The sequence below is a fragment of the Fundulus heteroclitus genome, chromosome 6, assembly GCF_011125445.2.
Source record: "Fundulus heteroclitus isolate FHET01 chromosome 6, MU-UCD_Fhet_4.1, whole genome shotgun sequence".
Classification (NCBI taxonomy): Eukaryota; Metazoa; Chordata; class Actinopteri; order Cyprinodontiformes; family Fundulidae; genus Fundulus; species Fundulus heteroclitus.
In genome coordinates, this window is record NC_046366.1 from 24273447 (window position 1) to 24290255 (window position 16809).

The 16809-nt window shown below is 37.6% G+C and overlaps 1 protein-coding gene across 1 annotated transcript; it reads left to right on the forward strand.

The window, feature by feature from the left end:
* The first annotated feature begins 721 nt into the window (after positions 1 to 721).
* Positions 722 to 15868, forward strand: ackr4a (atypical chemokine receptor 4a). Its single transcript, XM_012857160.3, has 2 exons — positions 722 to 799; positions 13689 to 15868. The coding sequence occupies exon 2, from the start codon at positions 13694 to 13696 to the stop codon at positions 14807 to 14809; it is 1116 nt and encodes a 371-aa protein (XP_012712614.2). The 5' UTR covers positions 722 to 799; positions 13689 to 13693; the 3' UTR covers positions 14810 to 15868.
* The last annotated feature ends 941 nt before the right edge of the window (positions 15869 to 16809 follow it).

Consider the following 16809-nt stretch of genomic DNA (forward strand, 5'->3'; position numbering starts at 1 on the left):
TGAGTAACACTGGAGATTTTTCCAACAAAAGCCTGTTTAAGGCCCAACATGGTAATATCAGTCAGATTTAAGCCTGGGCTTTAACTAGGTCACCATAAAAGCTTCCTTTTGAATATCCTTCTTATTTTTAGCCATTCAGAGGTGTACTTGCTGATATGCTTCGGATCATTGTCCTGCTGCACATTTCAAGAGAGTTTGAGCTTGAACTCATAAAAAGATGATCAAACATCCTCCTTCAGGATTTTCTGCTAGAGAGCAAAATATGTGATTTCATAAATTTGCACAAGGGCAGGTCCTGACAAAACAAAACAGCCCCAGGCATCACACTATCACTACTCTGTCGAACAATGAAGTACAGTATTATTTTTAAGTTTATTGTACCGGGACATGCACCTTCCAAATACATTGTAGATCAGTCCTGTACACTGAGAATAATTGATAGATAACAATTTCTCTTTTTGTTGAAAGCTGACAAGAGCAACATGCAATAAACAGATGTTTTTAACTTTGATATATTGAATCAATTTGCTTTGTGATGATAGTTGCTCCTAATCGTTTTCAAATAAAAACAAAACTTCAAAGCTTTTCTTTTTTAAATGGTGTACTAAGCTGCAGAGTGCTTGTAAATGTTTAATGTGGTCACGTTGATCATGAGCTCTCTTAGAGCAGCTGTTTCCAATCTCCGCCCACTCATGCTGCACCAGAGTCTAAATCAAGGCAACCCTCTTCTCCACTGAGCATAGAGAACAGGGCAGACGAGTGGAAACAGAAAGACTGCCAGCTAAATCAGCCAAATACCGTGAGTATTTAACTAAATAATGTGTATATTGAAATGGCTAATCGTTTATCTTTTGGCAGTTAATAAGTCATTCAAAATGTGAACTCTGCAAGAAACAATGTTTGCTGTAAAGTTAATGTTCATATTTCTTTTTTCTAAAATTAACTGTTGAGACAATATAATGTTTGTTTCATGATAACCCTTTCATTTCTAACTTGAAGTTACTTTATATCAGACCAAGTTTAAGTATGTGGGGAAAACTCTTTGCATTAATTCATAAAGCTCACACTTGGCTCTGAAGCTTTATGCCATTATAAATATATTTTGAGTTAATCATTTTAATCTCTTTATTCATTTTCACAGTTTGACAGTCATTTAATAAATGGAGTCTTAAATGCTCTGTAGTTGTCACTAAGGTAAACATGCTTTTATTCAACATTTTCAATCATTTAAAATGGCTTCAGTTTTTTTTTTTTTTTTTTTTTTTTTAAAAAGCTTCTCACCCGACAAACATTACTGACCAGGTCACTTCTATTATAAGAAACTAATATAATAGTCTTAAAATGCTATACTAATTGTTTTCCCCTCCTCATTCCCATACAGCACGTACTTTTCAATATGCCTTGAAAAAAGGAATATACACTCTGGATAGAAAGCATTCGGTTAGTCAATCTGATGTCAGAGAATTGATGAGAGGATCCTACCAAGGAGCAACAGAGGAGAGGAAGCCTGAAGCTAACTGGACCGGTGGTTCCTAAACCTGGTCTAAAATATCAGCTAAAGCTATGAAAGTGATTTATTGTGGTGGACAACACAAACTAAGGCATACTTGTTCAGTTAAGTGAAATAACAGAGGAGTTTTGTTCTGTAACCTGCCAAAAAAAGTGAAAAATAAAGAGGTATAAATAGTTTTGCAAAGCAATATAAATTATAGTAGATATTTTTCAAAGAGTACATCACAATGAGGACTTCCTTATTTTTTTTTTCTAATCAAACCAGCCCTAAACAGTGTTGTGGTGAAGCAGAACACATGATCTCGCAGAAAAAGATCCCTGTCGTGAATATCACTTGTTATACTGTCATCGTCACATGGTCATGAGTTCAGTGGTTCAAGGATATTGCCTCTCTCATCTCACCTCCATTTATACAGTTTTTTACATGCAAAAGAAAAAAAACAGTCATTTAATAAATGGAGTCTTAAATGCTCTGTAGTTGTCATTAAGGTGAACATGCTGTTTTATTCAACAGTCTCACCTGTTTTCTATTGCTAAATGTTTATTTCTGTTGTTTATATATTATGTCTCAACCAGAAACAGCATGAACCTTCCAAACACAGGAACTCCAGAGAAATATTTTTTTATGGCTATGGTCGGTATGACGGGTCATTTTCCCTCTTTAGCCCAGAAGCGTCACAAAGTTGTTGATTCGGAGCACAGTCATCATTCTTTTAGGTCTTTGAATGAAACTTTGCTCTGCAGGAAGGTTTTCAGCAGCATGTGTTCCTCTGTGGTAGTGAACCGCTCAGACCAGCCGATGATCTCTACATCAGTCAGCATTGAACAGGGATGATGCTGATACTGGTTGTTGTTGCTTGGGTGTCCTTTTTGCAGCAGCAGAAGCTGGTAAATACTTTGTGTTGGATTTCAGAAAGAAGATTTTCTGTTTTGCAGATGCTCTGGCTCGGGAATCTTGTGAACACCATTTGGCTTCTGTCAAAGTTCCTTTCCCAATTTGTGGCCTTTCCAGCACATAAACTTCAGAAACGGACTCACTTTTATTATGCAACCTTTGACAGCTTTGCAGACTCTTTTATTTTATCTGCAAGCTTTGTGATTATCTCACTTGACGCTCTGCTGGGCAGTTTATTATTATTATTATTATTATTATTATTATTTAGGTCTAGGTTTTTAAAATTTGAGGGTCAGCTAATGTAATGCAGCATTCCATCTTTCGATTTCTTGATAAACCTCACAGGGTTTGCACATCTTTTCATTCATGTAATGCTGAATGGTGCCTTTATTCAACTGAACCAAAACCAGCTTGGATGCTAATTTGTAGCAGGATGTTCTGGTTTTCGTGCAGGTTAGGTCCTGCCTGGAGCTCAAAATTAATCTGCATTGTAACATACCAGCACACCATCACAGTTCCTTCTCAATGCCTCGCCTGTGTAAACCACCTACTCCATCTATTTGACTTATCTACCTCCAAAACAGACATGACAATCTTATTTGTTCATAAACTTGGTTACTGTTTCTCAGCAGCAACTCGACCACAAAGACCTGTTTTACAAGTTTCTTTTCAAACAACACATGTTGAGATCTGCAGTATTGGCAATATATCAACACCTTAAAACAAGCATGTTTAACTGCAGTTGCATAGTCTCACACTGGGGGAGAAAAAAAACCCAAAACATTAATTTCATTTCTAAACTTCATTTCATTTCAAAGAGCTGTGAAAATGTGAGAGCAAACTATTTCCCTTACAATATTGTTGCTCTCCCAACTCCTGTGTTCTTTGTAATACAATTAACATTTCTCCAATGCTCCTGAACCTTTCCCTCTGGATGCTTTCAGAGAACAGAGATAAGTTCCTTAATTTCTTCTTGAACAAATTTTTAATACTAGGTCTTGTATTTTTCTTCCCTCCCATGATCCATCCATCTTGGTCCCCTGGCCTGTTGTCTTTGATTATTTGGAACCTATTTCCTTTTCCTCCCTGGAGAAACCAGTATCTGGTTCCCCCTGTGACATTGTTCCTCCATGATTTTCCAACTGTTGGCCCTTTTAGCCTTAATGTTATTAACAGTATCCTGATGCATCTCATTAATCCAGGTAGAAAATAGGTCCTCTGGATGGGCTCCTCTTTGTTTAAATGTTTTGTCGCTTCTCCAAGAGACCTCTTCAGTCTGAGGAGTTACAGCTAAGCTGAGCATTATAAGCAGTACCTTCATAGAGTGGATCAACAAGTTCAACTTGTTGATCTCACCCGTTGGTGAGTCACCAACTGGTGACATTTATTGGCAAAACAACTTAACTGGAGTTTGACCTCCAGCGTGGTGCCATGCCATTTTAAACATGTTGTGGGGCAACCCTTGTTAAAGAAGTCTGGTGTCAAACTTTAGGCCGATCTCCAAGAAACTGTTTTCGTCCAAAGTTTTGAAAAAAAAAAAACAACGTAATGCCCAGCTGAGGGTATTTCTGGATGATTGGAAAATTTTAAGTGTTCCAGTCTGAGTTTAAAACATGTCACAGCACTGAATCTGCTCTTTTAAGGGTTTCTAATGACATATTTTTTGCAAAGGATTCTGGGATGTGTCTTTTACTTGTGCTTTTGAGCTTTGTAGTGGTTTAGGTCCTATCTTTTTAATTCAATTCAATAAAATGTTATTTATATAGCGCCAATTCATGAAACATGTCATCTCAAGGCACTTTACAAAGTCAAATTCGATCATAATATACAGATTGGTCAAAAATGTCCTATCTAAGGGAACCCAGTTGATTGCATCAAAGTCCCGACAAGCAGCATTCACTCCTGGAGAAGCGTAGAGCTACAGGGAGAGTCGTCTGCATTGTCCATGGCTTTATAGCAATCCCTCATACTGAGCAAGCATGAAGCGACAGCAGAAAGAAAAACTCCCCATTTAACAGGAGCTTTGGGGTCATTATGGATGATTTTACCTCTGCTTCTGCTGCCCTACCCTGCGGAGGTACTGCAGGGATCTAGTCTTGGTCCTCCCCCGTTTTCTCTTTACTACTGCTTAGTGCTAATCCAGATCTGTGGATTTATCGAGGCTTTCTCTCATTTCACGCTGAAAGCTGTTAAGTTTTGCTTCTGAAGTGTCCATTCTTTGACCTCTTAAAGTACAAGGCAGCTGCTGTCTGCCTTATCCTGCTGCCAGCCCGTCTTTCAGTATAAAGACTCGGAGCACACGGGAAGAGTTTCACAGAGGAGCCTCGCTGAAAGGAGTTCAAGCTAGGTAGAGCTGAACACTCCATCCACTGCCAGAGCAGCTCAATGGCTGGTAGTAAGCACGCAATAAAACCAATGGCTGTGGCAAAAGAGCTAATATAAAGCCTTAAATATTAACTATGTGTCTAAAATCCCAGTTTAGTGTTCTTTGGGTTGATAGCTTGACCCAGGGAAACATCTGAAGCAGGCATCACTCCCCTGGTTCAGCCGAGGATTTAGCCCGAAAATCAAACCAATAAAATAATTTCACTGTTGTTAAAAATCATTTTTATTAACGTGTTCTCTTTACCCCAGGTAAAACATCTCAAATTTTAACTCGGTGGATGAAAACAGCCAGAGAGAGCAGCATGGTACAGAATGCTGCTTCATAATTTGTTACTTGGATAGCAAACAAGAGAACATAAGTCTGGCTTCTCATTTAGTTTTGTCTGAGCTGCTTCATCTTTAAATGCCATTGTGTGCTGTTAGTTCAGCTGACCAAATGCTGTTGACCATCTTTTTATACATTTTTATGAATCCAGAAGAGATAAAGACCTTTGTAGTTTTGGCTCCCAAAACATGGAATGAGCTGGCGCTAGAGGTCAGGCTTTTTAAAAACTTGTTTAAAAGCAAACCTTTTCTCCTTGGCTTTTAAGTAAGTCTAGTAAGTTGGTATCTCTGTGTCTTAACCTTTTGCCCTTTGTTTGTACTTGTACTATAAAAAATTGTATTGCTCCCATGAATTAACTTATAGTTTTTTTTTATTATTTTATCTCTGTTCTTTCTCTCACATTTTGTATAGACATTTGGTCAGCTGTCATGTTTTTTAAGCGTTTTAGAAATAAAGTGCTATGGTATGGTAGATATATTTATGAAAAAAGGAGTAAAGATCCCATTACAAGAAATGGTTACATACAAGTAATACCCCTTAAACTAAATGTAAAAGTAGAAAAATAAAATAAATAAAATTATATAACAAATAAACTAAAATAACAAACTAAATATGAGAAAACCATCTTGCTTTTTAAATTCAAACATAATTACTATCATGACTTTCTGTATCCCTGGGTATAAGAAAGACAACACAGGCTGGTTGGTCATTGTCAACTAAGCAGGATGAGGACCCATATTTATCTCACCAACACTCAGAATAACCAGGATCCTAATAGAGGTTCATAAATGTCCAAAAGTCACTGTTAGAGAACTGCAGCAAAGAGTCACATGTTGTCACAAGGTTTCACAGTTGTCAGCAGCTGTATACATGTCAACTGTGATACCATCACAAACACAAACATCTGCAGTTTGCTAAATGGTACAAGACTAAGGATTTTTAGAGATTAAGACTCTGGGGGAGTCTGCCGTGAGATAAAGGAGGAATTTATAGAAAAAAAACCTTATGTCCACTGCTACGTGCTGTGGAGGATCTGCAATGCTGTTACCCCATTTCTCTTCCAAGGCTCTGAGATCATTGTCAGAGTGCTTGGCATCATGAGGTGTTTGTGTGAAACGTTAGGACATTGTAAATACACATCTGGTTGTTCCAGAAAACTTAAAATGGCTTGACATTGGGTCTTTTAGAAGGGTTTTGATCCCAAACATATGGCAAAATTAAAACCAAGAATTAATAGCGAAGTTCAAAAGGTTTGAATAAAAGAACAAAGACTTCCTTTAACAGAAATTTAACTGAAGACTACACAGTGAAGAACATTGTAGAGGCAGAGCAGTTGATTGACGATCAGCTTTATCAGCCATCTGCATTAGGCCCAAAATAAATAAACTGAAAAAAATAAAAAATGTATTGTCATTTAATATAACATTTAATGTTAAATAATGCTGAACATTGGTAAAGCACAATAACTCTGAGGATCACAGAGATGCATTAAGCCCAACCTAAAATGAATATAACACCCGAACTGATAAACGGCAGTCTAAAAGCAGTAAAACAAAGTAATAATACAGTGGAGGAGTCTAAGTTGTATGAAGGTGTAGTTACAATTTATGTATTTGTATAAATAAATACATCTTGATGCTTCTCAGAGCTGTTCCTTAAAAGGACAGTGTGTGTTTAATTTGGATTTTAATTAGCAAAAATCAAGTATTGCTTTTATAAATGCATATTCTGGCAAAGTCACATCAAAAATTAAAGTGTTCTCAGAGCTTAGAATGAGTAGTTTATAAATACATAGGTGTTGATGCACACAGTGCGAGGTGACATGTTGCACCGCTATTTCTGATTTCAGAAGCTTAAAGGAGACAAACTTGTCATCCATACGTGTTATCCCTTTCTGTCTTCTATATGAAGACGTGCTGTCAGTGGAGGAGTATTAACAAGCAAAGATGACCGTAGATCATTCCATTTGCCGTTTTCTGTTGAAATGGAAGACCATTCATACCCTTTGCCCAGCGAGAGGAAAGAGAAAGTAACCAAGAAAAGAAAAGCTAAGAAATAACCATGAGAAAATGAGGGTCTATATTGGCGCAGCTATTATTACCAGGTGGAGACAATTCATGAGGGAGCGTGGACTATAAACTGATGTGGAGTCTGAAGGCTTTCTTCTGGACTGCAGATCAGATAATTCAATATAACAGTGAAGTTTATTTAGGCTTTGTGTTAAGACAGGGCAGTGTAGTGCAGAAACCACTCTGTCCTCCCGGTAGAGATGTCTCGTTTGTTCGTCTCCCTCTCCCCCTCAGGGAGCATGTGGGAGGGAGGTGGAGGGATATCAGCCGGCCGGTTCACTCTCTGTAGTGCACAGGAAGACCTGATCTCTTTACTTGCTTTTTTAGAGCCCAAATAAGCGAATGCAAGTTCAGAAATGAGCCAAATAGAAAACACACACAAAAAGACGCGACTAACGTAATTTACAAGCGACTTTAGAAAAAAACAAGCGAACTAAACAACAGTGCCAAAAGCCATTTCACACAATAACCGTAGCTATTAGCTATTAGCAGTAGTTAATACATGGAGGACATGTCATATATAGTAGTTTTTACACGCTTAACGGTGAGGTAGCTTGTAATTCATTCAGCGCACCACTGGATGGTGCGCCGGTGTGAAAATCTTATACACTGGGGTTTTAAACATTTAGATTTATTCTGGATTATCCTTATTTTTTATTATTAATCATTGAATTTTTCAATAATTTGTATCACTTCAGTAGGAAAACATGGTTTGTGTCTGCTAGCAACAAAGTGACTACATAGACAAGTTTAACTGAGCAGAAACATATTCTAGACTAAGTCCAACATCAAGAATGAAAAGTTAAAAGTTTTGTTATTTGATCACTTTCAGTTCTGTTCCACACTGTGGGGGGAAAAAACAAAGAACTGTTGAGGAGAAGTTGTTTCTATGTCAATCAGGCTAATTTTAAATGGAAAAATTATTGTTGCACTAAAAGAATCTTTGACATGTATTTATAAATACAATATGGTAAAACAATTATGACAAAGTCTGACAAAGCGCACCGCTATGTATAAAATACTGTGCCATAAGGAGGAGAGCCAAAGAATTTCAGGCATTTTAGTTTTTAGCCTCTACATGTGGAGACTTATTTTCCTCGTTTTGACTTTGCTCTCGTCTTTCAGCAGAAAGGCAGATGAACTCACGTACCCATAAAATTACAACAGGTTAGAAATGTTCAGGTCAGGACAGGATTAGCAAATGTTAACACAGGACGATTAATACAATCATCCGTAAACCTTAGTATGTCTTCTTTGACTGGTTTTAAGCAAACCAGAGGAAGTTTGATGTGTACATGATTATCATAGTAGGGCTTGCTCCACAATAAGCTCAGGCATTTACGATGTTTTAATGTTCATTCTAAGATATCTATGCAAATCCCTAATACCATCCCCAGTTTTGTTTCATAAGGGTAAATTTTTCATTGATTTCTGAAATCCCAACATAGTTCTTGTTCAGTGTCATCAATCTTTTCGTGTTTATTTTCCATCAGCCCAGTTGGTGTCTTCTTTGGAAACTATTTCTTCTGTTTTCACAGATGTGTTTGAGCTAAACATGCTTATTTGACTCAATCGTGTTACAGCCAAACAGAGCATGTTTGCTAACATAGACATAATACAGAAATGCTGTTATTAAAGGAAGGAGAAAAGCTGTATGTTTTATTTATTGTTTTTTTTTTTTTGTTGTTGTTGTTGTTGTTGTGGTCAAAAACAGAAGGGTTGAAATATAGATTTTGTTGGATCTTCTTTAAATATTTTAAATAATTGAAAATAACCTAACAGCAAGGAAACAAGACAAATTGGCATATTTTTCAGCTGGACAGGCACTTAAATCCACTACCATTGTATGCTCTGACTATATGTGGCAATGCTTTTGTTGTTGTTGTTGTTGTTGTTGTTGTTGTTGGGGTTTTTTGTGCACCTCAAAGAAAGTGTACCTCCACAAAGCATATGTAGACAAACAAGAACAAATAAAATAAATACAAATGTAACAATTTTAATATGACAAGGAAACATATTTAAAAGAATGTATTTTATATTGTATGTAAGACAAAAGTCATTACTGAGGGAAGTATTTTGTTTAGGGTGTCAGGGTATGAGAAAACAATTCAATATTTTGCTTCTCTTTGTAGGTGATCGAAAAGAAAAAAATCTAAACATATTTAAAGAAGAGTTTGTTGTAATATGCTGTAATATAAATTTTGTACTTTTCGCAGTCTCTTAAATATTTTCTTTTCCTCCATGAAAGGTTTGAAGGCTGACCAGGGGTCCGTTCTTTGTACGTTGCTTAAAACATCCGAGATCAAATGACACATCCAAGATGATTTCATCCGGCTAATCATGATCCGGCTAAGTGGGTTCTTCCAACACACCTGTTGTTTACGATTAGTATCACTGGATTGAGTTATCTGAGACAACTGCGCGTTCATGCGTTTGTTTAAAAGGGGAAATGTATCGATAGTAGAAGCAATGATCAGCAACGCTGCTATTGGCTGTTCAGCAAAGAACGCCCACAGTTTTTCTCCCAAGCAGAACAAGAGCTTGGAAGGTTATGCCGAATTTGAGTCATTAATTAAAACACCTCAAAATCTGTTAAAGCCAGGAGAGAGGGCTGGCAAAAAGCAGCAGACAAATTAATGCGTAAATACTGTCCATGGTAGATGTTTCTATCACATTCTACAGCATGAATTTTTGCATTTTAATAATTTGATATTATATGTTCTTTTATATCAGAGCCTCCACGGGACCCACTAGAACATGGGGACAAGTAAAAGTGAAATACAAGAATATTCTACAAAATGGTAGCCTTTAATTATTACACTTTCTTTTAAAAAGGCACTTGTTATGTCAAGAGATCCAAATTTCAGTGTCATTCCTTAGAGACGGGAAGTAAAGGACACGTGATAACTGGGAATTTTAACAAACAAAAAAATCTTTATCCATAAAAAATTAAAATCTTCCTTTTCCAATTAGTCATCCACAGTTTACACGGTAAAACTGTATTGCTCCGTGTCTAGATAATCCATCCATAGTTTTTATCTAATACAATATACAGCTCGACAGGAAGCAAGCCTTTCAAAGTAAAACTAAACTTCACAATAAAATGGCCCGAACAACTCTTCTTACTGAATATGATAAAAAAAAAAGCAAACTATCATACAAATAACTTAAATATTTGAGATTTATGGCTCCAACATCACGTTTTCCTCTTTAAAAGCCACTGTTAAATGATGTGTTTATCTGTTTATAACAGCCACCAAGAAAAATCTCTCTACAATTACACTGTGGCGCTGCCCTAAAGGATCCTCTCTATTGCGCAATACGCGATTAATTCGAAAAACTCTGCAATTTATTCTTTAATGGACATGGCTACGGCAGACTTCCCTATCTCCTCCGCTTATACAGCCGTGATCTAATCTTGTTTACATGAAATAAGCCTGCTCTGGAGCAGGTTTAAGCTGGCGCACATGTTGCTATGACAACAAGAGCAGGATGTCTTCCGAAGAACCAAACGATCCAAGATCATGCCAAATCGTCAACAATGAAATCCTGCTAACTGAGTTAGCGATGTACGAAGAACGGACCCCTGTACAGACATCTTCATCAATGCATTCATCACTTCTCGATTAGATTACTATAAATCCTTTCTTTCAAGTCTTCATCTCAAAATCATTCATGAACTTCAGCTTATGCAGAACACAGCTGCTCAGATCATCACTAAAATCGCCTCCATAGACCACATCAATCCTGTACTTAAACATCTTCGCAGCACTTTGACTTGCGTTGTTACTGAAATGTGCTATACAATTAAACTTGCCTTGGGTACCCTTAAAATATTGCATTGACTACAAGATTCTCCTCCTCACGTTCAAAGCTCTGAATAACTTGCCACATCATTGCCTCACTGATCTTCTTTGTCATTACACACCATCTCAAACTCTTCACTTCCTCGTCCTCTTTTGTTACGCATCCTCCCCTCTTGTCAACCATGGGGAACCGGACCCTTCTGCTGTACAGCTCCTCCATCTCTGCAACTCTCTCCCACAACACATCCATGGCTCTGATTCTCTGTTCTCATTTAAATCACATCTCAACATTCAGTTTTTAAACTTGTTTATTCTGTATAATCTATTTTTTATTAAACCATAATCTTTCTTTATGGAATTTATTAATGGTTCATATGTTGTTTTATTGTTTATCTCTTTTTTTTGTTCCTGCATATTTTTTCTTGTTCAGTAGCACCAAGTGTTATTATTATTATTATTATTATTATTATTATTATTATTATTATTATTATTATTGTTATTGTTATTGTTATTATTATTATTCAAACCTTTTTTTATTTGTTATTAATGGATGAGTGAATATCAAATCAAGGATGTAACAAGGAGATCCATACAAGCTTCATCTGGTTTTAATTGGTTAAAAGAAAAGATCGTCCGCATGGATAAAATTAGAGTAAATTCGAAAATAAATGACCTGCCCTATACAATCATTGCCAAGGTAATTTTATCCCTGCATTTTTCCTGGGTGGGTTACAAATACATACAAATACATACAAAGTACTCTGGCTCAGTTTATAAATATTAAACTGAAACAGGCCTCTTCCCTTAATTCAGATCACATCATGTGCATTACTGTAACTTGTCCAAATCCTGCTGGGAATTCAAATCCAACCTTGCCTGAACCAACACTACCAGAATTTTGTAAGATTAGACGATCTATTATCAGCTAGAAACAGCTGAATTTTGTTTGAAAGTCACACCCAAAACATGTGGCAACAATTTCTCTTAATCAGCTTTAATGAACTGGTGACCTGCGTCATAGCCTTTCCCCCCACAGGAGAAGTTGTTGTTTTGTTCTCACAAAGTCTTCTGTCGTTTGTGAATCATTTTGTCACTTGGGTTCTCATTAATCCCGGAGAGATCCATAATAAGCATGTGAAACATGTTCAAAAATTAATTTAAATATGTTTGATTTTTCAGTGCAGGCATAGCGTGAGGCAGTGTTTGCTTTTTACCCTTCATTTCCAAAGACTCTTTGCTATTCAGCCCACTTTAAATGCCCAGCTGGATTTTAATAGTCAGACAAAATATCTTCCTGCAGCAAAAATAAAGTATCTTTATCCAAATAATTAACACATTTCTTAAAACATGTATTTGTGACCTTCGCTGAAGTTTTGTATTGTTCTTTTTACATGAAAGCAAGAGATTATTAATTTTCCTTTTAATTAAAATAGGACCAAAGTCCTCATAAGGTTCAAAACTGAATGTTCATGATGTTGTAATTTTGAATGTTAAGCAGCTCTTAATCAGTAGAATGGTTATGTGAACCTATTACTTGCACTGTGTGAGTAACACACTTTTTAGGAGAAAACGTGGTAAAAGCCTAAAATCTGAAAAACTTTCCGATGTCAGAGAGATTCAATAATCTTTATTGTCATTATGTGACCATGTGAGACACCGCCTCCGAATTAACACAGATTTACCCAGAACACAGATACGCAAAACAAGAGAAAGATTAATCTAGGTTGCAGGGGCTCTCAAAGGCTGGGGTACCCCTGCTGTGGGACAAAGAGATGGATGTAAAGAGTGTCACATACAACATGGATGTTCTTACATAAGTGGCCCTGCAGGCAAGCTCCTTTTGCTGCCTCTCTAACCAATGCTGCTCTGGACAAATGTCCATATGGTTAGTTTCAAAAACCAACACTGCTCCTATCTGTGGGAGTACAGCTGGTCCTGTGAGGTATTTATCGGACCCAATAAAGGCACTTCCCGTTTTGTTCTTAGCAGATTCTGAGATGGATGATCAATGTTGCAACTTGAATTTTTCTCCCAAACCTTAGATATAAACACCTCATAAAAACTTAGAATCAGACCATCAAGAAGATCCTGCTGCCGACACCTAAAACTCAGAAACCCTTGAAAATTAAAGGTCTTTAATCACCTTTGGTTACTGGTGGAAAAGAAAATGTCTTTTTGATGAAGTCTCCTTCAATAAATAGTGTATAGCTTTGATGTAAAATTGTTGGTGTTGTATTTAGCAGCAAGTCAACAGTCATGGGTTCATATTGGACTTCATGGTCAGATATTCCATGTTTATTCTTACAAAAACATGTGATTTATACAGAATAAAATAAATCTACTCTTCTTCTTAGTAAGGGCAGCTGTTAACTCAAAGGGAATGTGCAAACCATTTTTTAGATTAAATTTAAGTGCCAAATAATGAGATGTAGGCTATTTGACGTTTAGGAAACAGTAAGACTGATTCAGTTACAGACGTCAAAGTCATTTATAGTAGCTGATAGTTGCTACACAAGCTAAAAAGGCTAATGCTACAGACTGTTTTGAGGTAAGGTTGAGCAATAAAAAAGTAAAATATTCAGGGCTACATATTTCTGCTAAACCAACATGATTTTGCCACTTTAAAGAAATTGTTGCAACAAACTGTGATTGTTTAAAAACTAAATAATTTAATTGTTCTCCCACTTTTTTCTTAGTAAGCATGACTGCCTCACATGAGAACGACTACTACTATCATGAAAACATCAGCTTCAACTACAGCTATGAAGACTACCCCGCCTTGTGCGAGAAGGGCGATATCCGGTCCTTCGCAGCCTTCTTCCTCCCCATCGTGTACAGTCTGTGTCTGGTTGCAGGACTGTCGGGAAACGCTCTGGTCCTGGGCGTCTATGCCTACCACAAACGCCTGAAGACCATGACGGACTCTTTCCTGAGCCACTTGGCCGTGGCCGACTTGCTACTTCTCTTCACGCTGCCTTTCTGGGCCGCTGACGCCGCCAGGGGCTGGGAGTTGGGGGACGCCATCTGTAAGATTGTGTCGGCCTGCTACACGTTAAACTTCAACTGCTGCATGTTGCTGTTGGCCTGCATCAGCTTGGACCGCTACCTGGCGGTTCTCAGAGTGCAGGGTGAAGGTGGAAGAGGGAGGCTGCAGAGGATTTTCAACAGGAGACATTGCTGGAAGTGGTGCTTAGCTGCCTGGGGAACAGCCTCCCTACTTGGTATACCTGACTTAATCTTCTCAGAAGTGATCTGGACCTCGAATAGGAATGTCTGTGTGGCCATCTACCCTTCATCTATGGCTCGAAGTGGTAAAGCGCTGCTGGAGGTGGCCGAGGTGCTATTGGGATTTGTGCTTCCTCTCCTAGTCATGGTGATCTGTTACTGGTCCGTGTGCCGAGCATTAAAAAGCCTACCCATTGAGAGCAGGGACAAGAAGTGGAGAGCTCTGCGGGTTCTCCTAATAGTAGTGGGGGTGTTTGTTGTCACTCAGCTGCCATACAATGTGCTAAAACTGCACCGTGCCGTGGATTCGGTGTACATTTTCGTGACTCACTGTGGGACGAGCAAGATGTTGGATCAGGCGGCCCAGGTGACGGAAAGCCTGGCCCTCACTCACTGCTGCATCAACCCGATCCTTTACGCCTTCATGGGATCCTCCTTCAGGCAGCACATGGTGAAAGTTGCTAAGAGGTTTGGCGAGAAGAGAAGGAAGAGGAGCAGGAGGACACAAGAAACTCCAGCAGATGGCGAAGTGATGGAAATATCGTTTAACTCTCATAGTGTCACCCAGGAGACAAACTCATTCTCAGTTTGAGTTAATCCCTTGGTTCACACACTGTGGTACAATCACCACTGGTGGTACTTGGGTAATCTTAAATATTACTTAAAAGTTATTGTGTTGTCAACTATCATAGTATATATAGCCTAAAATGCTAATCAACTGAGTACCACGCCAATATGGGTGCAGTCAATAGCAAAACGACAGTGAGAGACCGACATGTTTCTTTTCAATCAGCTGCCAAGCAGAAACATGTGTGCACCTCTGTGTTTGACCACATTGAAGCAGGTGCTATTAGTAACGGTTCCACGTAACCATTGCTAATGGAAAAGCCAAAAAAGCAAGTCGACCCTTGAACTGCTCTGAGTTGCTACTAATGGAAAAAGTGGTATAAAAACCACAGCCAAAAGAGAAATGCAAAAGGAAAATATCTGAGTACTTGAAGATTAAACCAAAGTGGACAAGAGCGTACAAAGAACAAAGTGGCTTCTTGCTTACCTCTGAAGTTAGAATGTGAATCTGAAAAGACATCAAACCCAATCTAACAATGTACCTGTAAGAAGATAAGATCAGAAGGATGTGATAAAGCTGTCTTCTCTTTGTACTTGGAAATCAGATCATGTTCAGGCTAAGAAAAGCAACAACAACAAAAAAACAACTTTTAGACGGGTGGTGACAGCATTTGCAGCTCTGGAGTCTGACTGCCAGGACAAATAATTGCTGTTCTCATGACACACTAACTGCTAAAATCAGTATAAGTTAATAACAGTGTATAACTACATATTATGCATTCAGTCACTAAAGGTACATGTTTACTGATAGAAGTAGTACACTACTCCCTGTGGGAAAGAATGAATGAAACACAAACTGCCAGAAAGGAACATAAAATGTTTATTGCCATGGCTATAACAATATTTGAAATACACAGCAGTCATATTGGACTTTTGGGTTGGTTGTGGTCAAAAACCTCTGAATTTCTCACTTGAAATCCTAACTTAAAAGGACCTTCCTGATGTATATTTTTAGTTACAATATCATTGAGAATGTCTTATCCACTCTCTTTTGCTTAAGTTTTTTTTTATATATATATATATATATATAAAAAATTAAAAATCCTAGTGTTTTATTGCTGTTTCAAAATGTCGAAAACATTATCTGTACTTGGAAAGATAGTATTACTGAAGTGGTGTTTTGTCATAAAATGTCTGACAACAAATGAGTAAATTCAGTGGCCGCATACAGTATGTATCATTGTTGGATTATTTTTGAGCAACCATAACTGTTTTGCAAATTGTGCACATGCTTTGGACATATCATAGATTTGTATCAGAATTTATAGCAGGTGTTTTTTTTTTTCATTACAATAATAAAAAATCTGAAAATTTAAATCAAAATAAAGGCTGACCCTTTTGAAAAGAATATCTTCTGATTGTGCACTTCCAAAGGTAGATGTGTGACGTTTTTGCCATGATAAAAGCATATTCATAATAATAACACATTTTTATTTTAACCTAAAGTGCTGGGCCAACCAACTAGTATCTTTTACCTGCACACCCCAATCTTTGGTTGAACACCGTTTATTTAAGCTGTACTTTGTAGAAGAAAAAAAATCCAAGAGCTTAAATCAACAAGGTACGAGTCAGATATTTTTCCAGGCTTTCACAAGAAAAATGTACCTCCCCCTCGCTCACATGGTTCAAAGTACGCACCAGATAAAATTCTTGAACCTTAGACTCCCTTTAACAAAAACAAGAACTTTTTTTTCTTTTTTTCTTTAGAACAGTGTTACATAATTAATTGCTTATTATAATCAACATGAGCAAATACACCAGATCTCCTTGATGGTGCACATATGTCCTCCTGCTAACCAGACATGCATGCCTGTGAATCTGTGTAAAGCCTAGATGTCTGTTTAGCTGGCAATAGTTCAACTATTTTATTTGCATCCCCCCCCCCCCCCCCCCCCCCCCCCCTGCGGCACAAGTTTGTTGTTCAGAGTAATGAGAGAGCAGCAATCAAAAAAAAAAAAAAAAAAA